This window comes from Choristoneura fumiferana, chromosome 23 (assembly GCF_025370935.1).
Source record: "Choristoneura fumiferana chromosome 23, NRCan_CFum_1, whole genome shotgun sequence".
Classification (NCBI taxonomy): domain Eukaryota; kingdom Metazoa; phylum Arthropoda; class Insecta; order Lepidoptera; family Tortricidae; genus Choristoneura; species Choristoneura fumiferana.
The window spans coordinates 11508647-11535129 of NC_133494.1; the positions used below are offsets into that span (position 1 = coordinate 11508647).

Here is a 26483-nt window from a genome sequence, read left to right on the forward strand (position 1 = left end):
AAATTATTATTGTAAAAAAATATTTACATAATTATATTATGATAAATATGCAATACTTGATACCATGCAATATTTGACTTTTTACCTATTAAAAGTTGAAAATCTACATATTATTTACATTATGCATATGGCTTAATGTTGTCCTATACTGTAAATGCTAAGAGAATGGTAGATTGTACAACAAGAGCATAAAACGAGCCATTTTACCCGAGGCGTTCATATAGCCATCAGAGCCGGTACGGCGAGGGTGGATAGAACACGTCGAGGGGGAAATGGGTTTAATGCTCGAGTGTTACACTCTGCTTTTCATTTCGATTGAGAGGAAATTAAATAGCAACAGTGGAAACTATTGGCATTGTTCATATTTTACCAATGTACTCTGCATAGCACATCATACATTTAACATCATTTAGCATCGTACATTTAACTAACATCATGTACCTAACATATTTATAAGTAATACCAACTGATGGATCCTAGTTATCTGAATAAATACATTTTATTATTATTATTATTATTATAGCATTGACACGAAATTTACGAGCATGAGAAGTGAAAAATTATTTTCAATATTACACGCCTAGTTATATACAGGATAATGGGTAGGGGGCATAAGAACATCCTATACCTAAGACCTATTGTATTTGTTATGTTCTAGCAATACACATATACCTATTTAACTTACTAAACAAAGTGTTAAAGTTTTACAGGACCCTAAAATTTCGTTCCAGTGCGATTGTAAAGACCGATCTCACAACAAACGAGCAATGCCAGCAGAGTCAGACAGTCCGCGTGGAAAGCTGCACGCGCCCGCGCCGACCACACAGAGAAATGCGCGTATAAACACGGAGTGACTTAACTGTTTACCGCTCTACATATTTTGGATTGTGTTTTTACTCGCGGAATAAGGTATGTTTTTTTATATTTCATTTTTAGGGTTCCGTAGCCAAAATGGCAAAAACGGAACCCTTATAGTTTCGCCATGTCTGTCTGTCTGTCCGTCCGCGGCTTTGCTCAGGGACTATCAATGCTAGAAAGCTGTAATTTTGCACGAATATATGTGAACTATGCCGACAAAATGGTACAATAAAAAATTCAAACAGACGTAAAGTGGGGGTAATTTTTTTTTGTCATCCAATCTTGTAGCGTGGGGTGTCGTTGGATAGGTCCTTTAAAACCATTAGGGGTTTCTAAAACAATTGATCGATTCAGTGATTTGTTTGCAAAATATTCAACTTTAAAGTGCAAATTGTCATTAAAATCGAGCGTCCCCCCTCCCCGCTCTAAAATCTAAACAAGTGAGTGGAAAAATTTGAAAAAATTCAGGATGGTAGGAAGTAGGTATATCAAACGTACAAGAAAAACTATAACGGTTAAGTTTTCTTGAGAATTATTAGTAGTTTAAAAGTAAATAGCAGCCTACGGTATAAAATATACCTAAACTTGGAATATTCCGTACAAAATATGAAATTTTATATTTTTTGTGATTTTTGACATTTTTTTTATTGTATCTTTTTTTTTATTATAATTATGATTAATGTTTTATTTTTGTATATGATTATGTTATTGCTATTATATTTTTGAAATCCTTAGAAAAATATTACTTAATTTTTATGTAATGGCTACGGAACCCTATTTCAGTCGTGCCCGACGCGCTCTTGGCCGGTTTGTTTTAAATGGTTTTTAGAGTTAAGGCAAAACAATCGTCAAGTGCAACTGCAAGCACAATTAAAAATTATTTAAATAAAGCCGTAATATTTTTTAACTATCCAACGCACCGATAAGTACCTAAGCAAGTAAATTGCAAGTAAATTCCAGCACTAAATATAAGCCTTCCTAAATTTTAATAATCGTAGCAGAAATTTATGAAAATATTTTCGTGGTCTCGCCATGTATAACTAACCGTCCAAACTTTATACCTCGAATCAAATGGCAAAACCAAAATTAGAACCATTACGAATATTTTATATATAATTTAAGATCACCATGATAATTCGTTTTTTTTAACATTAAACCACCGTGAGACTCACTCATATTTACTGAAATAAACCCGGATAACTCACGTCTTAAATCGAGTTTAAATGTCGAGCGATTACTTTAGTCCTTCCTCTATGAGCAACGCGAGCGCGACATGGCTGGTCTGGCTTATGCACGTAAATGTACCTAAATAAAACAATTATTATCAAATGACATTTTCGTTTTACTAAACACATGTACCTACTTTGATGGATTTAATTTCTAATCTGGAAAATAAATGAAGTTTTTTAAACAATTAAATACCCAATTAGTTTCGATTAATTGTAAAATTTACACCGAAAGGTAATTTAATACTAAATCGTGTCAAGTTTAAACTGATATTACGATTTGGCTCTTCTTTTATGGTACAAGGAACAGTGATGACTAATATAAAGTCAACAAACGAGCATGCGGTTTACGTGATAAAAAGTAATCATCGCCGCCTACGGACACCTACAGAACCATTTGAACTGTTGGTGCGTCGCCCTTGCAAAAAACGGTACAAAGGCCTTTTAAAGACAGTAAAGAGTCTTAACTGTACATTTTAAAGCATAGTCCCCACAATAATGTTAATTCATTTCACACCAACATGGCTGAGAGCCGGTCTCAACTTTCCTTCCGTCTACTTTCTAAGAGCAAATAATGATAGAGCGAAAGAGCTGACCTAAAGGTGCGTTTCGTGCATGCTATGTCGTTTAGAGCGCAAAATGGACTTTTGAAGCGATGGCCACCTATTGCTTACATTGTATATTCTTCAAGTATTATATTATAATTTCTCCGGCAAAACGACGATATAACTAATAAAGTGTCTGTCAATTAAGTACCTATCATACTCGTATTAATAAATGATTAATTGTAACTATCCATAGTTCGGACAGGATTTTTTTAGAAAATATTTTTTTGATATGTTTTTTTACATTTGATATAAAATACCTACTTCTCGTTTATTAAAAAGATGGGTGAAAGTGCTCTCTAATTTGGATCTGAGTCTATAATAGACGTGTTTACATTTCGCCGTGGCACACATGAATTGACCGACTAAATGATTGGAATAGCAAAACCATGGAGTGGAAGATTTACTTGCTCTACTAGGTACCTGTCCTATAGCTACTTATTCAGTGTGTTCGGTGTCTACTGGAAATCGTAAAACTAATCAAAGTGAACCGAGTGCCGTGTAAGAAAAATGTAACTGGGCCTTACTACAAAATAAAAATAACATACATAAACACGTCTTATATACCTATGACCAAAATTACAGTTTCCTATGTACTGATATGTGTTAAATACCTACATGTTGAGTTACTGCCATTGACCACTACCAATCACACGTCAAGCAAAGGACAGGGAATTTTAAAAACTCGTTTTCGTAATGCATTTTGGGACCTTTTTAACGTTTCCATTAAAATTTAAGTGTTTTAAAAGAAGGTTGGACATGGGCGTTATTAAAACCATACGGTCATTCTAAATAATTTCAATATTTAAATTCTACAAGATGAACTTTGAAAATGTTCACGTGTAATCAAAACCGAAGGCGCTTCTTAAATCAATGCGACACTTTTAAATAAATAAAAATTAAAATTTCATTTGCATTCTTAATTTGACCCTTGGGCCACTAAACGAGTGTTTTTTTTTGAGTTGTTAATTTCATGTTTTTTATAACATCTTTTAGTTTCATACACATGCAACCGCTTCCCGTGTTTATGTTAACCAAAAATACCTAAACTCCATTTTATTAGATTGACAATCCTGTACAACACTTCCAGATAACTCACATGAACACAGGATGGATAGGGCTAGGTCTTGGTAATGTGACTATTATTATTTTTAGATTCCTTTTAGATTATAATCACATCAACATAACAGGGACATACATAATTAAGTGTGCCCACGTTAGGGTGTCAAATGTCTAGAAAAATGTCAGATTCTATTGAAATGTAGTTAAATTCAATTCTTTTTTGCACTCTCAACTCAAATACATAAGTCATTATTAAAGTTAAATCATTTTTTATTTGCTGACTATGTTATTTGATGACTGTATGGCTTTGACGTATCTAACCTACTTATGTATACAAAATTTCAAGTTAATCATGACTCAACCCGACCAATGGAAGTGGGTTCAAATCGAGTTCCAACAGTTAATCCACATAAATACATACGAGTAGGTAGGTATACTAACAAGACAATTCATCATCACCATCATCCCAGCCTATATACGTCCCTGCTGGGCACAGGCCTCCTCTCAGAACAAGAGGGCTTGGCCATAGTTCCCACGCGGGCCAGTGCGGATTGGGAACTTCACACGCACCATTGAATCGCATCGCAGGTTTGTGCAGGTTCCTCACGATGTTTTCCTTCACCGCAAAGCTCTGGTAAATTTCAAATGTAATTCCGCACATGAATTTTGAAAAACTCAGAGGTGCGAGCCGGGGTTTGAACCCACGACCCTCTGTTTGAGAGGCGACAGGTCAAACCACTAGGCCACCACGGCAACAAGACAATTAGTGAAGTTAAAAAAAATCATGTTAGAAATACGCGCATGTATCTGAGCCTTCAATGTAGAATACGTTCAGTTCTAATTACCATCATGATTGTGATTGCGTCCAAGCGAGCGAAATCAGATACGCCTAGGTCTCCAACGGTGTCTGTTGCAACCTAATTGCATTCTATATAATAGCTTCGAGCGGAAAAGTAGCGTAAGTCCAGATACTCTAGCTCTAGCAGATACTTCGTCATTGTGAATCGCTTTTCATAATTATTTTTCATCCAAAGAAGTATTCTCCAAAGTCAATAAATATCTGTTGAACCGATCCTAGAGAAATCGAGGAAATGTAGGCACTAAGCACACGTTTTTTTTTTAATATCTCATTTGCTCTTGGGAACATCCAGGTCAAACGATAATTTTGATTTGAAGTAGGTAAGAAGGTATGAACAATTACTTTGGTCACCCGCGCGGTATAATTAATTGTACCAATGTAGGTAATCGTTTATAGTTCGTTGATATATTCTTCTTGGCAATGATGGTCTTTCTGAAAGCGCTGTAGTTTTAAAAACCGGCCAAGTGCGAGTCGGACTCGCGCACGAATGGCACGAAGGGTTCCGTACCATTATCTATCAATATTATTTAGACATTCATTAGCAAAAAACGGCAAAAAATCAAGTTTGTTGTATGGGAGCCCCCCTTAAATATTTATTTTATTTTTAATTAAATATTTATTTTTAAAGTGATTATACAACTACAGATTCTGAACATGAAACTACCGTGAGATTCACTCATATTAAATATAATGACCCGGATAACTCACGTCTTAAATCGAGTTTAGCTCGACATGTTTCGGGCTAATCCGTAGCCCTTCGTCTACGAATCGAAACGAAGACGAAGACGAAGTTCGAGACGAAGGGCTACGGATTAGCCCGAAACATGTCGAGCTAAACTCGATTTAAGACGTGAGTTATCCGGGTCATTATATTTAACTACAGATTCTGTGAATATTTCAAGCGTCTACCTGTTGCCGTTATTAATATAAAGCAAAAAACGGCAAAACAATCACATTTGTTGTATGGGAGCCCCCCTTATATTTTTATTTTAAGAAAATTTCAAGTGACTAACTATTACGGCTCAAAAGATAGAGCCCCGTGACAGACAGACGGACAGACAGACAGACAGACAGCGGAGTCTCAGTAAGGGTTCCGTTGGCACCCTTTGGGTACGGAACCCTAAAAATGACGTCTAAAAGTGCCCTATTTACATAATAAATTATATGAATTTGAATTTTTTAATTTGGACCTCGTATGGAATGTAACACCTGGTTCAACCAATTCATCATCATCCATCCCAGCCTATATACGTCCCACTGCTGGGCACAGGCCTCCTCTCAGATCAAGAGGGCTTGGGCCATAGTTCCCACGCGGGCCCATTGCGGATTGGGAACTTCGCACGCACCATTGAATCGCTTCGCAGGTTTGTGCAGGTTTCCTCACGATGTTTTCCTTCACCGCAAAGCTCGAGCTCAAATGTAATTCCGCACATGAATTTCGAAAAACTCAGAGGTGCGAGCCGAGGTTAGAACCCATGACCCTCTGCTTGAGAGGCGATAGGTCAAACCACTAGGCCACCACGACTTCACAATTATTTGTGAAATAATAATTTACCAAAAAATGCTGACAGTAAAATTGCGATGACTTGTTTTGCATACAATAGTAATCCGTCGTTATTTTTTTTCGCGCATAAAATCTGGCTCTCAAATGTATGCAGAAATAGGTTATTTATTTTGTATGTATTAGAGTGGGCCAAATTTTGCACCGCTGAGTTGGTATAATTCCAGATGAATATCTTGCGGCACTTCGTCTTGTCATTGCTGTTCTTTCCGAATGCGCCAGGCTGATAGTTAAGTGAATACAAGGCTTAAGGGGATCCCATGCCCCAATGACCTTCGATCTGAATTCCTTAGTTTTCTAATGATTTTTGTAGCTTATTATATTAACAACAACGGCTTTAAGCAATATAGTATCCCATATTTACTTCAAAGTTCATTGTTTTCGAGATATTTGGCATCAAACATGAACAATTTTAGGCCAAAAAACTGGTTTTCTGGCCATAACTTTTGTGTTAATTAGTTTCAAATGAAAACCCTCGATCAGTTTTTAGAGACGTCAAAGACGAACCCAAATATGTAGATTTCGTATAAGTTAGATCTTTCATGTCAATAGAGATACGAAATAAGTGTTTTTTCAGACAATGTTTAAAAAAATCATACAAAATTAAGTATTAATTTTTTTTCAAAATCCGGTACATAAAAATGGAGATAAAAGATTGAAGAATCGATAACCGTTTGACATATAATTCTATCTGTAGTGCAAAAGTAGGAAATACGTTTCAAAACTTGTAGCCCCTTAAAAGAGCTCTCTTTGGCCTACCCAACAAAAATGTTTTGTTTTGTTCTGTCATCTTTTCTAAATTAAAAACTGTAGCGCGGCATGATGAGCGATTGAATATTAACTTTCACTTTAAGGCTATATATACATTTATTTCTTTGCAGGTCGCAAATATGTTGGAAGGAACGAAAATAAACTCGCACTCGCAAATGGCGAGCATCTTCGATATCGCTAAGGACACCGTCCTTTTCATCGTCTTGTCCTGTTACTACGTACTAGAATCACTGTTCTGGACTTTAGTGCCTAATGCTATCAGGCCCATGAAAAGCTTGAAGGGGATGTAGTGCTGGTGACAGGGGGTGGAGGGGGGTGGGGCGGCAGCTGCTGTCAAGTTAGCAAGGCTTGGTGCAAGAGTTGTTGTTTGGGACATCAATAAGGAAGGTATGTGGAGTTAGGTTCTTTAACTAGCGAATGATTTTATGATAACAAATAAACACATTTTAGACATAAGTACCCAAAATGACAGTTTTCTATTAATACATGTTCAACACGTGTTCAACAATATGTTTAACTTTTTGTGATATTATGGAATAAGTGCGCTTTTTGATTGGTAATAAAACACTAAAAGGTTAACAAGTAGAGATTCCTCAAAGGGATAATTGCGCCGTTTTACAGTCACCAGCATCGATATCTGATACAACAAAGCGTGCATAAATATATGAAACAACTCTATTTCTAGGGCGTGTCAGATATTCTTGCACGTTCCGCTCCGCTGTGGCAGATATTAATGCCGTAACTCACCATGGGGACCGGCGGAAGATTTTTTGACATTTACAACAAGAGCATAAAATGTGCATTTTACCCGAGACATTATAGCCATGATAGACACGTCGAGAGGAAAATGGGTTTAATGCTCGAGTTTTACACTCTGCTTTTCACTTCGATTGAGAGGAAATTAAATAGTAACAGTGGAAAGATATTTTCACTTCTCATGCTCGTAAAGTTGGTATTTATGCTGGATCTAGGCGATATAAAATTACTTATTAAATATTATATATTAAATTTTACTCGCAAATGTGATGAAAACATTGTATGTCGCACGGGCGGTACTAGAATTACGAACATCGACTCATTGAAGCCCTCAGTCTTTAGACTCTCGTTCGTAATTCCTTATTTACCGCCCTTAAGACACAATGTACTATTGTCCATAACGACTTAACATAACCGAAGTACCTATATAACGAAGAAACGTGGCATATTGTATATTAACAGCGTATTTCCTTCTTTAAACAACAGGACAGGACTTCATCACTAGACTTGCGATATAGCCATAAAACTATGCTGATCATTGTTGTAATTAATTACAACGACACAACCGTAGTCGCAATAAATGAAATCGTCGCGTGCTACGACTACTTAAATAATACAGTAATAAGAATAAGAATTGTTTTCGCAGATTAAATACGGCGTCAATTAGGTACATTAATATTAAATAATTGCGCAGATTGACAAAAATAAATGCTGTAACGAGCTTGACAAAATGTGGATATGTTATGTGGGTTTATTTACATCCTGGCAGATTTACATGAAGATATAACTAGTAGCTAGCTATTGTAATAGTAAGTACTTCCCTCCCACATAGAGACGTAATTATTTGTTGTACAGTCTAACTTGTGTTATTTTTGATTTCCATTAACTTTAAGGTACCATTGAACAGGTCATGAAATAAATTTCTTTGAGACTCAGTAGCCTAAATCTTACCTACTCTTATAAAGGTAATCAATTTTTTTTAAATACTGCGCGTTAAAACAGGTTGGGCAGGTAAAAGTTCGTAATAAAGTTCGTTCGTAAAGTGTTTCTGATTCATACATACTCGTATTTGGCACGTAATTACGTGAATATTGCTCGTCAAGTTTGTGAATTTTTCAATTTTTCCTTTAAAATTACAGTTAAATCAATATAATTATTCATTATTATTATGTAAAAATATAAACATTTTTTTTAGACTATTCCTAAAACTTATTTAGATAGTTTCTATCATATATGTAATCATTGAACTGATCTATCTGTCGAAGATAACGGAAATCAATAAAAACACGGTGTACCTTACAGTCTACAATTCAAATGAGATTGAGAGTTAGAAGATTTATGGAGTTTGTTCGTAGACGATACTTGTTAATATGCTTGGTACGTTTTAATTTCGCACTTAGAAGTCTATGTATATTACCTACTTCTGTTTAAGCAATAGCCATTGCCAGTTTTTAACCGCCGACGCAAAAAGAGGTGTTATAAGTTTGACCGCTATGTGTGTCTGTGTATCTGTGTGTATGTCTGTCTGTCTGTGGCACCGTAGCTCTTAAACGGGTGGACCGATTTGAATGAGGTTTTTTTTATTTAAAAGCAGGTTTTCTAGCGATGGTTCTTAGACATGTTTTATCAAAAATCGGTTCAGCCGTTTGTGAGATTGAACTTTGAAGTGACTTTTTCAGCTGTCCTCGCGTTAAATTAAGGCGAAATATCGCTAGATGGCGTAAGTATCGAGATGTCCGTTTGACGTACGTTAGTCTTGCTGCGATGGGATGGATGGGATCATTTAGTTACCTATTTCACCAATCACAAATGTGACGCCATTATCAAAGTAACCAACAAGTCTGTCACAGAGACCCACATTGCTTAGGGCACCACGTCTTGTCAGGAAACAGCAGCACCGAATAAACACTACCTACGCTATGATAATTTCTTTAAAGATCGATTCGAAATTACTATTGGATAAGTGGGAGGGGGTCGCAGAATTGCTTTTCGTATCAAATAGTCTTAATCCGGCACTGAGTTTGCCTTTCGTATATAAATATAACGTTTTAAGCATGCATTTTTTGACCAGGCTTACAGAAGACATGTACAGATCTAACAGAGGAAGGCTACGAAGTGGCGAGCTACGTCGTGGACCTGGCTGATCGGGCTGCCGTCTACGCAACCGCCGAAAAAGTTAGGAAAGAGGTTAGTAAAGTTATATAAAATCCCTGTACGAGTGTAAGTTATGAGGGTAAATTTAACTTTGCTACCTACTCGTTGGTAGATGGCGGTGTTCGCTTTTTGTACCGCGGTAATGGCATGTTGTCTTGAAATACATAAAAAATATCAAGTATCTGTGCTTAAGTTTCGTCTTGATCAAATATAAATTTCTGGCATAAATATATTCTATAATTAATTAATTAATAAAGTTCGGCAAGTCGGCAACTACATAAGTATTTGATGCTTAGATTGCTCGGCCCGGGAAAAAATGTATTATGTATAAGGGTTACAATATAATAATTCGTCAGTATCTTTATACTTCAATTAAAATCGACGCAAACAAAATGCCCCTACGTTATATTTCGTGTTAAATAGAATATAAAATTATAATTATATAATTCGTTCTATATTGTAATGTATAAAAGCAAGAACGTTATATTTGCCAGCTAATTTAAGCAGATTGTGGAGTGGAGGTCAATTCTAAATTTGTAACACCGCATATACCTATACTCTAACTCATTCTCAACAAATAAAAAATCATAAATTAAATATTCGAAGGTCGGAAAAGTGGACGTTCTGATCAACAACGCAGGAACGGTGTTCGGAGAAACTCTGTTGGAACTGAGTGACACGGCCATCGAGACAACTTACAAAGTGAACATTCTCTCACACTATTGGGTAAGTGCACAAGTGCATGTTTTGCAATAAAAATTGACCGCTCATTAAGTATTACTCCAAGGCTCTTGAAAAAAATGAGTTAGTACGTCAGTTGCGTAATTGTTATAAGAATTAATAGTATTGCAATTTAAGCAAATTGTTATTACTTGAGCGTATAATGGCATGTGGTAAATAATTTAATTTTGTATCCAGCCTTGAGTCGCGGAAAAAACATATTTAAAATGTGTAATGTTGTAATGTATTATTAGTGTAACTAGTAGAGGTTACCTACTTTAGAAGCGCTACAACCTCTAATGTCGATCTATTTAGTATCTTTTGTCATATTAAAATTGAAGTCCATCTATATCATCGGGTCTCTACTCGTATCATATTATCCTATAGTGATAATGCGTTTGAAGAAGATTTGTAACATGTGATTGTGCGTCTAGTCTCCGTAAGGCTCCATTTCCACTTGAGATGTGCGAGGATTTGTTGCGAGGAAGGTTTTTCATGAACCAGTAGAAACGCTTCATCTCGCCTCGCTCCGCTCAGCAGGGCTACTCCGAAACTCGAAACTCGAAGTTCGTGTCGTGCGGTCCCTCTCGCTCTCGTATTAAATAGTATAAGTGTCAGAGGGACCGCACGACACGAACTTCGAGTTTCAAATTTCGGAGTAGCCCTGCTGCTGTTTCCACCAGACATATGCTGTGCGAGGAGAGGGAAAAGAACGCCCAACAAACATTTTAGTCGTATTTGTGTAAGTTATGCGACTCATAATGCTAATAAACATCGTTTAGAAGTAAATTTAGCGTGTAATATGACTATGGGTCTCTTATCATTATACAACTTGTAGTCGTATATAGAAATCGTATAAACTTCTATACGACGGTTTTATATCACCAATACACAACTTTTAGTCGTATAACTAGTGCTGTCGTCTTAATAACGTTGTCTACGCTTCGCTCTGCCAATCATGGAATAACACGAACGTCAAACTTTTATTTACACGAACGTGCCGACACAAGATTGGTCGACGACCCACCGCCTGCAGCGCCCCCTAGCGTCAAGGAGAAGCGGTGGAAGCCACGTACATTCTCTCTAATTCCGTGGTCAAAATTAGCTGCTTACAAAACTTAAGGCTATCGTACTAGAAGCCCGTTTCATTTTATATTTATTCTTATTTGCAAGGTTGATTTGTTAATAAAATAAGTTCAGATCAGCTTGAGGTTTTAATTAAAAACTTCCATTATGTCCGTATGAGACATAAAATTTGGCGACCGTGACAGGACACCTGCCTAACTAAATCTACGCATAAGGCAGCAAAGCAAGTAGGCAAGCTAATTACTTGCTAAGGAGCTCAAGAATCAAGATCAAGACCTCTGGTATCGTCGTCGTCGGTCAGCAACCCGCACCGCGGCCAGGCCTATCCAGCTAAGTGTCCTATCTCCTAACCGATTCTACTCCCTACCTAAGCTTTCATTCAGAGAGCCTAGCTCTCAGCCTGTGCAATTCAGTGTATCAACTTGTTTTCTTAAAACGCACAGAACGTCGTAAGTCCGTTCCGTGACCACGAACTATCGATCACCGTGGTGGCTTCTGTACATAACGTACCCGTATTCATTTAAGCTAATAAAATAGGTAAACTATCGCTATATCTTACCTTAGCTTATATATTTTCCCTTGGTTTCACAAATGCAAACCACTAGGTATTGAGCACTGCACTAATTGTTAACCTCAAATATATAACGCAACGCAACGCCTTGCTAAAGTTGCACACATTTTGCTAAGCATAGGTTAGCAATTCCATTACAAATTTCAGCTTAATTACCACAACATTTGCTATTTATTAAAACTATTTGCTAAAATTAAACCGCACTTCACTAAACTAAAACCTTAATTTGCTTCCAATTTGCTATCGCCCACGCCTATCGCATCGCCGCTATTGTTACGACAATACATAATTGTTCGCCCCGTGCATTTCAGATCTATGCAACAGCTGATCACGAGTAACTACGCCACAAGAACGAACAATTAGCTTTGCTGGTGCAGCGTCAGCCCCGCGCGTGGTGCTGCTGCAGTGCCTGCCACCTACTGACCGGCGAGAGCGAGGAGCGTGAGATTCATAACGCCGTTTGCTAATGACTTGTTTACTTGAATAGACGATAGGTACAACCCAACCAGCAAAATTCCTCTTACAACCATCTCAAGACTATAAATTTTCACTCTAATATTGGTTTTATATCATCGTATAAGCCTGGATTTGGGCACAAATTATAAGCGTATTTATTTTAACATCGTCCTAATATCAGTCTTATTGAATACTGTTCGCATTTACAATAATCTTTACAAAACTAATTTAAGCTGCCTTAGGCTAATATTGCTTTTACGTAAGTATTTTGTAAGCCTGCATAGGCTTATATTGGTCCAACGTTAGAATCTTGTGAGCCTAAACAAGCTTATTTTGATTTTATGTACGACCATACGAAATTTTGAAACATTCCGCGTGCATTATGCTCGGTGAGTGAACTGCAGCGTGGCAGAATAAAATATTGTAGTGACAAACTGAATGCAAGTATAATAATAGTAGTAATATTAATAACGTGTTTGTTATCATTGGTGGTTCTTTATGTTGCGCGGTAAGTATTTACGTTGGAACATATTATTTACTGTAAAGTAGACCCTGTTTTACGCTTCAAATTTCATGCGCCCACTCAAATAATCAATTAAAATAGTATTTTCTATCCTCGTATATTTTTTTATTTCTATAATTGCAGTGAAAATGATGCCATTGTTATAGCTGCACTTTTCCAGCGCACTATTAGACTATTGTAAGATCATTTACTCTAATATTAGCATTCTGAATACCAATGGTACGGCCATGTTGAATTAATTTAGGGTTCCTTGCTTTACCTACATAAAACATGAACTGTTTAACCTTTACCTGATTTTATCCTAACCTGATCACTTGACTTTATAAAAACAAATATACTAAAAGTTTTTACTTTTTATTTAAGTGACAACGTTGGTGATGTAAATGGCTGAATATATGGATTTAGACCGTTACTTGACCAAGAAAGACTTCCGTATGTTAAAGAATTTAACATGGCCTTGGAAAGAAACTCATTTCTTGTTGAGTGAAACGTGTCACGGATGCGGCCATTACAATAACGTTTTTTTCAGTTCCTATCTTAGTAGTGACAGTAAATCCTTTTTCAAGCTGATTCATTTCACTAACAAAAGGCCCCGGATAAGCATCTAAATTTGATGGCTTTACATCTCCTGAGTAAATATCTGTAAAAGAAGATGAAAACCATAAAATCAAAAAAATATTAGTAAATTGTTCACATAGGGAAATAATATAAAGAAAGCCTCAGATTGCGGGTATTTGGCCCGAGCCGAAGGCGAGGGCTATAAACAAGCTATCTAAGGCTTTCTTTGTAATTTCCCGTGGTGAGCATATGATTTTACATCTTCCCCTGGGTGTAAAATGGCAATTGCCATGTAAATATAATTACAACCCGAATGGATATTTGTGCGAATTACCTACTCAGGCACAAAAAGTGCTACTTTGCGCACTAGTGTGGAAAAGTATACGCCATTTCTAGAAGAGATATAGCATGCATTTTTCCGTGATATAATAATTTCTTGATGGCCACAGCAATCTCTGGAATTGGGTTTTGCGACTTATACAGGTTGAATTCTAATTAGGCGTTGATACGAAAGCGTATGCATATACTGATTAGTAACAAACAACTTTTCCAAAGAAAAAACTTTAGAAAAATGAGTTTTTTTGAATTATTTATACTTTAAGTCAATGCCCAACTGAAGTGTAAATCACTTTTTAAGGCAAAATCTTTTTCATAATCGGTTCCGTCCTCGGTCGAAGATTCATTTTCACTGACATGATCTATGTCACAGACTGAATCTCTGTCCTCTATATCGACTTCTTGCATGAAATAAAATCCTGCAGAACCCTCACCAATATCTTTCTCAACACTTAACTTGTCTGGTGTTTTTATGTTATGCTTATATTAGGCTGACATTCTTACAAAAGCATTTATCAAAACCATTATAAAATCAAATGAACTAATATCATTCTAATATCTTACTAAACTATTGCTATTGATCTTATAATAGCTTTAAACAAGATCAAAAAAGTATACGCTTATAATGTTCTTATGTTATGCTGATATTAGTCTGACATTCTTACAAGAGCATTTATCAGGACCATTATAAAATCAAATTAACTAATATCATTCTAATATCTTACTAAACTATTGCTATTGATCTTATAATAGCTTTAAACAAGATCAAAAAAGTATACGCTTATAATGTTCTTATGTTATGCTGATATTAGTCTGACATTCTTACAAGGGCATTTATCAGGACCATTATAAAATCAAATGAACTAATATCATTCTAATATCTTACTAAACTATTGCTATCGATCTTACAATAGCTTTAAACAAGATAAAAAAAGTATACGCTTATAATGTTCTTATGTTATGCTGATATTAGTCTGACATTCTTACAAGAGCATTTATCAGGACCATTATAAAATCAAATAAACTTAGAGAATGGTGCTATAAGAACAGATATTCTCAAGTACAATGAGTCTTCGTAAATGTTATTGTAGGAGTAAGAGGCTTATAATAGTATTATAAAATGAGCTTATATACATATATGAGACTAGGTTATAAGATAGAGAGTTCTTGAGTCTGTACTAGCTTATCTAAGGCTAATATAAGAGCAGTAACATGTTCCAAAACAATTATAAGAGCGCTATAAGCCCACCACTCTCATAAAGTGCGCAATCCAAGACTTTTTTGCTGGTTGGGAACATACCTAATCCGCATTCTTTAACAGTTGCATTCCACTTACACTTATAACTAACGTCTACTTGTTTACTTAAACTATTAAATAGCTTAACATCTAAGTATTACCTATTTAAACGTAAACAGGTACAAATTTAAATATTTACAATATTACATAATAGCTTAAACTAACTTAGATACTAAATATTCAATACTACAACGTATTTATATCGAAAATGAGTGATCTTAAAACCTTAATTACCAAGCGTGCATCTGTAAAGGGTCGCTTGACTAAATTTAAAAATTATCTTGATAGTTTAGATCATCCGCTCACGTCTATTCAGGTAACAGAGTTAAAATTAAAAATTTCCACTATTGAGGCATTGTCTTGTCAATACGATGAGTTGCAAAGTCAGATCGAGGTGCTTAATCCAGATCAGTTAGAGGCTTTGCTTGACGAGCGTGATGCCGTCGAGCAAGACTTTATCATCAGCTTAGCAACAGCGCAAGAATTGGTTCAGCAACATTCTGCTAGCTTGGCAAACGACGGCACCGTGCTGAACAATAGCTCACATTGCTATCACGAAGCTCAAGACCACCCGGGATTTAAGCTGCCGCAAATACAAATAAACAAATTCGATGGCACTTATTACCGGTGGATTGAGTTTCGCGACACTTTCACCTCGCTGATTCATGACAACACTCGGATACCATCCGTGCATAAGTTTCATTATTTGAACTCGTATCTTGAGGGCGACGCCGCTCGCGTTATAAGTAATTTAGAGATGTCGGGTTCAAATTATTCTAAGGCATGGGATTTGTTGTGTGAGCGTTACGACAATAAACGACAGCTCATAAACAACCACCTAAATTCTTTATTTAACATTGAGACAATACTTCGTGAATCGGATAAGGCACTTCGTCACTTAATTGATCACGTGAACAAAAACCTTCGTGCTTTATCCAGTCTAGGGCAGCCTACAGAGCATTGGGACACCCTTGTCATACATATAGTCGCTTCCAAATTAGATAGCCAGACGAATCTTAAGTGGGAGGAGCATCGTAACTCACTAGGTGATCTGCCTACTTTAGAGCAATTTAATAAATTTTTAAGCGACCGTGCGAATGTGCTTGAAAGCCACAATCGCAATAAAATTGATAAAAATAAGCGATTATTTACGCCGCCGTCAACCTCTAGTGCTGCTCCATCTCACTTTAAATCAAAATTGTATTCGTTAACTGCCGACGAGATAATAAACACTAATAATTCAAATTCAAATCAGCTGATTTGCAGTATTTGTCGAGGGAACCATCGCGTTTATGATTGTTCTAAATTTCTAGCATTGTCTGTGGAGCAGCGGATTGATAAGGCAACGAAATCAAGGCTTTGTTTAAATTGTTTACGAACGGGGCACCATATTAAGATGTGTCGATATGGCCCCTGTCGCGAGTGCAATAAGCGACACAATACCCTTTTGCATAAGGTCATTCCTACATGTGAGCAGCCGATGGGCAATAACAATAAGGGCTCGGCTACTCACGCTAAACCGGAAGTGTCAATTAACAACTTTTCTTCCGGTCAGTCTGCTGATCTCGTTTTTTTGTCAACTGCTGTAATTGAAGTGTGTAATCCTTACACAAATAAAACCGAGATCGCAAGGGTTCTTTTAGACAGCGGCAGCCAATCTAGCTTCATGACGTTAAGTCTTAAGGCAAAATTACAGCTTGAGTCATTACCTACCAACTCCATTAAAATTGTAGGTATAGGCAATACTACATGTAACATTGTCAAGGAGCGCTGCGTTGTGCAACTTAATTCTATACATACAAACTTTAAATTGCAATCTACATGCTCGGTCTTACCTGAACTAACCGGTACTATACCTAAATCTTATGTTAAAATAAGTCACTTTGATTTACCGACCGACATGATTTTAGCTGATCCGAAGTTTAACTGTCCAGGTCCTATAGACATGCTCATCGGAGCTGACTTGTACTGGGAAATTATCGGCAGCAGTCGCAAATCGTTAGGCGAAAATAAACCTTATCTAATTAATTCACAATTCGGCTGGGTTATATCCGGTCCTATACTTTTGAATCGTGAACTAAATTATAAAACAAATAATACAGAAGTTTTACAATGTAATTTCTCCTCCAATCTTGACTCGTCAGATAATATTGAACAACAAATAGCTAAATTCTGGCAGCTTGAGGAAATTCCTTCAAAATCATTGTTAAGTCCAACTGAGAAGGCATGTGAACAGCACTTTCTACAAAATACTGTCCGCCTAAGTTCCGGCCGTTTTTGTGTCCGGCTGCCGCTCAATGATACTCCAAACTCGCTTGGTGATTCCTATAACCTTGCTAAACGTCGATTTCTAAATTTAGAGAAACGGTTTAGGAAGCAACCAGAGCTCAAGGAGCAATATTCAAAATTTATAAATGAGTACCTTGAGTTGGGCCACTGTTCTGAGTCCCCACAAAAACGACCAGAACCTAACTATTTTTTGCCCCATCATCCTGTATTTCGTGCCAACAGCGAATCTACTAAACTCCGTGTCGTGTTTGACGGCTCGGCACCTACAAGCTCCGGCACGTCAATCAATCAATTACAAATGGTGGGCCCCACGATACAAGACTCTCTTTTCTCCATACTACTGAGGTTTCGTCTACACAAATTTGTTCTCACAGGCGACATAGAGAAGATGTACAGACAGATTGCTATTCACGAAGATGATCGAAACCTACAGCTAATTTTATGGAGAGAAGACGAGTCACTACCTCTTAAAACTCTCAGACTGAACACAGTCACCTACGGATTTGCCAGTGCCAGCTACCTGAGTACTAAGTGTATTTGGCAGCTAGGGGAGGAATGCTCTGATGATGAGATCAAAACCATCACGCAACATGATCTATATTGTGATGATCTTCTGACTGGAGCCGACAGCGAAGAGAAGCTTCTTCATATTCTCAACTCCGTGACTGCTTTGTTTAGCTCCGGTTGTTTCAATCTGCGCAAATTCAAATCTAACATACCCGATATTTTTCAGTCGTCCAATGTTAACTTGCAGGAAAATCTGAGTCTCAGTGACTCTGCTAGCGCCCTGGGGTTAGGCTGGAATCCAAAAAATGATCATTTACATTACACGATCGATATTCCTTCCGAACGTGATATGGACACAAATTTAAAATTAACGAAACGGTCTATTTTATCAGCCACCTTCAAAACTTATGACCCACTCGGTATTCTCTGTCCTTGTACCGTCCAGCCCAAAATTCTTATACAACAATTATGGAAACAGGAAATAGGCTGGGACGAGCCTGTACCTAAGGAAATAAGACGAGATTGGGTAAATTATCAAAATGAACTAACACATTTACTCACCTTGGAGGTCCCCCGGCGTGTGTTGTGTGATTCTCCAGTGTCTATCGAGCTTCACTCTTTCTGTGACGCTTCGATTCTCGCCTTTGGCAGTTGCATATATTTACGCTCTATTGACGCTCAAGGAAACGTCCTCACGAAGTTACTCTGCGCTAAATCCAAGCTCGCGCCCATTCGGCCCACCACTATACCGCGATTGGAGCTGGCCGGAGCTTTGCTAGCCGCGCGACTGACTAAATGTGTTCTTGAGTCTCTGCGCTGCAAAATAGCACGATGTGTACACTGGTGCGACTCCACTGTAGTTCTAGGCTGGCTCAACACTTGTCCCAGCAAGCTTAAAACTTTCGTCGCAAATAGAGTAGTTGAAATTTGCGAAACCACTAAAATTTCATCATGGCGGCACGTACCTACAAATTTAAATCCAGCTGATTTAATATCCCGGGGTGTACCCCCCAGTAAAATCGCTGACTCTGCCCACTGGTGGGCAGGACCAAGTTTTTTGTCGGAAAATGAATCAAGTTGGCCTCAATCGCGGCCTAACTTTAACGTTGACCTTCCTGAAACAAAATCAAACACTGTTACGATAACTGAGCCTCTGGTTCAATTTGCCAATTATTCGAGTCTTACAAAATTGAAACGTACCTTTGCTTACGTCTTACGTTTTGCTCACAACGTCAAAAATCCAAGCTCAAGGAAAGTAGGTCATCTAACGGTCGACGAACTTAATAAGTCATTTTCATTTTTATTAAAACACTCACAAAATTGAGTCCTTTCCTGTCGAGTACCAGACACTAAATCAAGGCAAATCACTCAAACCTAAATGCTCACTTTTATCACTGTCACCTTTTATCGATGAAAATGGTGTCATTCGATCAAAGGGTAGAATATCTTTGTCGTACTACCACTATGAAAAAAGGCATCCCGCCATTATTCATGCAAAACACCATTTGGCTAAACTAATATTTCTTTATGAGCACAGACGCCATCTACATGCTGGTCCACAAACATTGCTATACGTGACTCGCGATTATGTTTGGGTTATTAATGGCCGTAACCTTGCACGAAGTATTGTACGCAAATGTGTCAAATGTCGACGTTTGCAAGGTCAAACGCTGGCTCCTCTGATGGGAAATCTACCCACACAACGCATTGTACCCGCGTTTCCTTTTCAGACGGTAGGCTTGGATTTTGCTGGACCTTTTTTTGTTTTAAATAGACGAGGCCGCGGCGTCAAACCCGTAAAGGCATATTTGTGTCTTTTTATTTGCTTTCGATACAAATGCATTCATTTAGAGATAGTTAGCCAATTAACAAAGGATGCATTTATTTTGTCACTGAGGCGTTTCATATCTCGTCGAGGAGCGCCTGCCGAGATATTTTGTGACAATGGACGTAATTTTGTTGCCGCTGCAAAAGAGATAGGCGCCTTTATTAAGTCAAACCAGACTCCTATATTTGATTTTGCAACTAATGAAAAAATTAAATTTAACTTCATTCCAACTTACGCTCCTCATTTCGGTGGTCTCTGGGAGGCTGGCATAAAATCAGCAAAATTTCATTTAAAAAGAGTCATCGGCAACTCTAATCTTACTTTCGAAGAGTTGTCCACTCTGTTTGCACAGGTTGAAGCTATTTTAAACAGCCGACCCCTGTGCCCTTTGTCTTCCTCTCCTCAAGACCTCCTTTCTCTCACTCCAGGGCACTTCCTGGTGGGCCGGCCACTCACGTCGCTACCGGCTCCGGCCTACGAAGACTCCGACCCAAGATTTCTGCAGCGGCACGCTAGACTGGAGCAACTTCGCCAGCACTTCTGGCGCCGCTGGCAGAAGGAATATGTCTGCGAGCTACAACAGCGCTCCAAATGGCGCATAAATAAGGGCTTCCTACGCGTTGGTGATCTCGTCCTTCTTCAAGAGGACAACACTGCCCCAATGCACTGGCGCATGGGTCGCATCTCTCGTCTCTTCCCTGGGCACGACGGGATATCTCGAGTGGCGGACATATCTACCATGCGAGGCTGCGTTCGTCGCCCACTTACCCGTATCTGTCCCTTGCTTACTGACGAAGAGGCTTGAAGACACCCCAGATGCTTCAAGGGGGGGGAGCATGTCTACGCTTCGCTCTGCCAATCATGGAATAACACGAACGTCAAACTTTTATTTACACGAACGTGCCGACACAAGATTGGTCGACGACCCACCGCCTGCAGCGCCCCCTAGCGTCAAGGAGAAGCGGTGGAAGCCACGTACATTCTCTCTAATTCCGTGGTCAAAATTAGCTGCTTACAAAACTTAAGGCTATCGTACTAGAAGCCCGTTTCATTTTATATTTATTCTTATTTGCAAGGTTGATTTGTTAATAAAATAAGTTCAGATCAGCTTGAGGTTTTAATTAAAAACTTCCATTATGTCCGTATGAGACAAACGTCTATATGACTTTTACACCGGTATTTATCGTATTAGAGCCGCGAAAACTACTATTACGTGACGATCGTGTAAGAGTAATATATTGCACTCTTATAAAATTTAGAGTCAATTTGTAGTCATATAGACATCGTATAGACTTCTATACGACCGTTTATATGACTGTTACACAACTTTTAGTTGTATAACTAGTGCTGTCGTCGTAATAACGTCTATATGACTTTTACACCGGTATTTATCGTATTAGAGCCGCGAAAACTACTATTACGTGAGGATCGCATAAGAGTAATATATTGCACTCTTATAAAATGTTGAGTCGAATTTTAGTCGTATATTGACATCGTATAGACTTCTATGCGATGTTTTATATGACATTTACACAACTTTTAGCGGTATAACCGGAGATGTTGGCTTAGTAAAGTCTATACGACTTTAACACCAACATTTATTGTGTTATAGTCATAAGAACTACTTTTACGTGACGATCGTGTAAAAGTCATATATTGCACTCTTATACGATTCTAAGTTAATTTGTAGTCCAATATGAACATCGCATAAACTTCTATACGACTGTTTTACATGACTATTATACAACTTTTAGTGGTATAACCAGTTGTCATCTTGATAACGTCTATACGTCTTTTACACTAACATTTGTCGTATTAGATTCCCGAGGACTACTATTTTTACGTGACGATCGTATAAAAGTGATAAATTAGGTACACTTTTTTAAGATTATAAGCCGATTTGAACACTTTTATGCTACTATTTATTACGTATATAACTTTAGTGACACAGCTTTTCTTTGTAAAGTTGATAATAATATTTGAAATTTATAAAAATTTCACCTAACCCTAATTTCGTTAAAATGGCTGACAAAAGATAAGTTCACAGATGCAAAGTCGTTTAGACATTGTATTACGGTTGTATCTTAAACCCTAAGACGTTTAAAGGTAATTATTAAAACGTTCATTAAAAACATTGAAAAGAATATAGCTTAATTTACAGAATTTATAAGGCGCGTTCATTATATTGAGAAGACTAGGGCATATTACTCGATAGCGTTAATTTCCCAACAGATAAATGTACTTACTTAGTCGTACGTGAGTTTCGAAGATGTCACAAGAAGATAACTAAAATATAAAAATGGCTGTTCTACTTTGCTATGATTAAAGTAATTGTCCGTCGCAGTTTTTAAGTTTGAATTTACTACATATTTATCTGATAACTTTACAACAGAACCCCATATTAAAGTCACGATAAACACTTTTATTCGATAAAATGCGGTAAAACAGCGGTAATAAACACCATAACTCCATGAACATTGGTCATGACACCATGTCTCACGATTTCTATACGACCACTACACGACTGATACAGTGACTTATAGGACTGCTACGTGACTATATTACGACATAGATTCGTATAAAATGGGCCTTTTCTCGGTCATATCGATGTGATAACGACGTGTTTACGACCAGCTTATACAACCAAAAGTCAAAATTGGCACGTTGTGGCCACCTGTAAAATGTTTGTTGGGCGGTTTCTATTGGTTCATGAAAAACACATTCCTCGCACATCCCTGGTTGCAACGCAGCGTTAGGCCACCACGGCTTCTTCGCTTCTTTTTAGGGTTCCGGATCCAAAATGGCAAAAACGGAACCCTTATAATTAGTTTCGCCAAGTCTGTCTGTCTGTTTGTCCGTCCACGGCTTTGCTTTGCGACTATCAATGCTAGAAAGCTGTAATTTTGCACGGATATCTATATAAACTATGCCGACAAAATGGTACAATAAAAAAATCAACAAAAATTTTTTTAGGTTACCTCCCATTGACGTAAAGTGGGGGTGTTTTTTTTTTTCATCTAACCCTATAGTGTGGGGTATCGTTAGATAGGTCTTTTAAAACCATTACGGGTTTGCTAAGACTATTTTTTGATTCAGTGATATGTTTGCGAAATATTCAAGTGCAAATTTTCATTAAAATCGAAAAAATTTGAAAAAAATCAGGATGGTAGTTATCAAACTTACAAGGAAAACTATAACGGCTAAGTTTGAGAGTAAATAGCAGCCTAAGGTATAAAATATATAAACTTGGAAGATTCCGTATAAAATAGGTACGAAATCCTTAGAAAAATATTACTTAATTTTTTCGTAATGGCTAGCGTGTCCAACACGCTCTTGGCCGGTTTTAATTCAACTTCTTGTTTCAGACAGTGAAGGCGTTCTTGCCGGACATGATCGAGACGGGCAAGGGGCATGTGGTGACCGTCGGCTCCGTGGCGGGACTGCTCGGGACCTACCGCTGTACAGACTACAGCGCCACCAAGTTCGCCACCGTCGGCTTCCACGAGAGCCTGTTTACCGAGCTCAGGGTATATACCAGCATATAGAATATCCAATATAGGTAGTACCGTAGCAACTTAGCGCCATCTAGTGAGTAAATATAGGAACTCCAACCATCCGCCATCGAAGTGTCTCACTCGGGCGCAAGGCTGCGGGTCCACTGAGACGGAGACGAGCGGAGCGGAGAGGAGACGTGTAAGAATCGACCAATCCACATCTCGTCTCCTCTTGACTGTTTCCATTGAAGCGGTGCGGAGACGAGATGTGGATTTGAACGAATATGATTGGTCGATCCCTACACGTCTCCTCTCCACTCCGCTCGTCTCCGCCTCAGTGGAGCCGCAGCCTAAGTACCTACAACTTCCGACGCTACCTTTGGACTTCGGTCCCCAGGCATAACTTTTTGTCACTTTTTGTCTGTCCCTGACTGTTGACTGGTTCCCTTAATAGGATAAGTTCACCTTTGTACATATATCTCAATGTTTGTCAATTGTGTTTGTTTACTTATTTTGTACAATAAAGAGTTTACATACACATCATAACTTCTGCCTGGAGAGAGACACGTTGTAATTAACATTAAATTAATGACAGACTCATTATTAATTTCTAGGCTCATGGGCACACCACGATCCACGCGACACTAGTCTGCCCGTACTACATCAACACGGGCATGTTCGACGGAGTGACCCCGCGACTGATGCCCATGCTGGAGCCCGAATACGTCGCCGAGACCATGATTGACTCCATCCGAAAGAACGAGGTCAACTGTATCATGCCTGGATCTGTTCGATACCTACTGCCGCTAAAGTGGTAAGTATTCATCATCATCGTCATTGTCTCACTGCTGGACACAGGCCTCCTCTCAGAATAAGAGGGCGTTCTCTCGCGGGCCGAGTGCGCATAGGAAACTTCACACTCACCATTGAATTGTTTCGCAGGTTTGTGCAGGTTTCCTTACGATGTTTTCCTTCACCGTAAAGCTCGTGGTAAATCGGTGGTGGTAAAAAGACTCAAGAGGTCGAGCTCGAGTTTGAACCCACGATCCTCTGCTTGAGAGGCCATAGATCAAAACTGTGTTTTGTGAACGTACCATCAGCCAAATATGTGGTCTACCACCGTAAAACTGATAATCGTTTGCATGTCAAAAAACAATAATGCCAATAGACGTGTCTGTGAACTTGAAAGTTCGACTTTAGCGACTTATATATAGACATTTGATAGGAACTTGATTAAAAATTGATAGACCACTTATCTGGCTGATGGACCTAATCAGTGCCAGCTAGAGGCTCTAGCTCGCTAGCTTTTGTTAGGCCGCGAACTGGACGCCAGTAGGCAGCGGGGCCGGCAGTGGCGGATTGAGCGTTTTCTCTGTTCATTGCGTGTGCTGCTAGGTGACCACTGTGCGGCGAGTGTTTCGGCCGCGCAATGAACAGAACTAACCACGCCGCTGCCGGCTAGCGCACAATCCACATCACCATCCCTTGGAAATTGTTATTTTCTGGGATATAAACTATCCCATGTCCTTTTCAAGATGTGAAATTAACTCCCCAACTAAATCAGTTCAGTGGTTTAAGCGTGAATATGTAACAGACATACAGGCAGTTACTTTTGCAATTATAATATTAGAAAGGAAGTAAGGGTCATTACCATTGTTTATAGTAGGTATAGTAGCTATAAACCTTCAGATTATTCTGATTTAATTAACCGCTACACCACTCTAAGTCGGCCTTGGCAGGATGTGGGGAGGCTGCCCGACCTAGTTCTGCCAATCTGCCAGCCAACTAACCACTACTTACTGTTTGCAGCAAACGTTTAGCACTAGGTTTTGATGCTTACTTTTTGTCACCGAAAATAAAACACATACGAGTAGGTATTTGTTTATCGTAGAGGAAGACGAAACCAATAGACAGCAGACGAAAAGGATCTAGAATGTGGCTCTAAAGCGTTTCATTTATCGGTTGCCGTGTATTACGAAAATCAAAGGATAATTCCACGAACTAAAACCAATTGCAATTCTGTGACCACACAACTACACGAGTCAATTTTCGTAACAAATGGGAAGCGGGGAATGATACATAAGTTTCAGAGCCTCACCCAAATTTTCCCAGCATTTTCCGACAATAATGTGACAGTTACAAAGAAAGTCCTCACTTACACTCCCCTTCCACTGCAAGCGGAGCGGACAATCCGCTGCGACCCCCTACGGTGTCCATTTAACTCGCAATAGCGAATGCTAACTCGCAATGCGTCCAATGAATAAGAAATCATTACCTACCCTTTTTTAGTGGGACGGCAATGATTTCTACTCCGTCATGCAATCTACAAAACTTACACAGCTTTGTAAGTTTTCACTGGGAACATAAAAATTTAGATTTCTTTTTATGATTTCAGCCTACTCCCAGCAAAAATGTGTTGGGACCTGATGCACCGCGTCATGAAAGGACCGCAATCTATGATGGAATTCAAGGGAAAACCCAAAGTAGCCGCCAGCTAACTTCATTGAATCGAGACATAGAATATAGATAATAGCATAAAGCATAATACTTGTTACAACAAGCGAAACTTCGACGGTTTACTCTGTCACAGGAACATTTTTGAGCTTTCGTGAAAGTTTTTGCATATCGAACAAGGACTTCTACTGTCGAATAAACAAATTAAAGCATGCTAGAAATAAGTACAAGAGGTTCGTTTCTATAAATAAGATTCCTGCAAGCCAAGTAATACGGGTGTTGGTTGATTTTGTAGTTCATCAAAAAGGCAAAGTACAAAATTGATTGATGACACAAGGCCTTTACTTTCAGATTTTGATTTAGTCCATACCGTAGTAATATAAATTAATTAGCGAGTTAAATATCGGGAGGGTATTTTAAGAAGACTGAACTGTACCAATAAACATTTAAACTCCCGGCGGAAAGCTTGTTTCATTTCTTCTCGTCTTTATAGTTTGGTAATAAGAATACAA

General features: G+C 38.2%; 2 protein-coding genes across 2 annotated transcripts; both read left to right on the forward strand.

Annotated features, from left to right (window-relative positions):
- Positions 1-263: 263 nt before the first annotated feature.
- Positions 264-26435, forward strand: LOC141441287 (short-chain dehydrogenase/reductase family 16C member 6-like). The gene is given in 9 exon segments (XM_074105963.1): positions 264-909; positions 7053-7218; positions 7221-7257; positions 7259-7329; positions 9770-9885; positions 10459-10578; positions 23389-23550; positions 24132-24331; positions 25913-26435. Coding segments are annotated over 8 exon segments (966 nt in total). The 5' UTR covers positions 264-909; positions 7053-7061; the 3' UTR covers positions 26016-26435.
- Positions 19878-22028, forward strand: LOC141441288 (uncharacterized). The gene has a single exon (XM_074105964.1). It carries the CDS (start codon positions 19878-19880, stop codon positions 20826-20828), a length of 951 nt encoding a protein of 316 aa, XP_073962065.1. The 3' UTR covers positions 20829-22028.
- Positions 26436-26483: the final 48 nt, after the last annotated feature.

What these genes read in the sequence shown, in the direction of transcription:
- LOC141441288 (XM_074105964.1), top strand. Translation starts at nt 19,878, where the DNA reads ATGGGAAATCTACCCACACAACGCATTGTACCCGCGTTTCCTTTTCAG.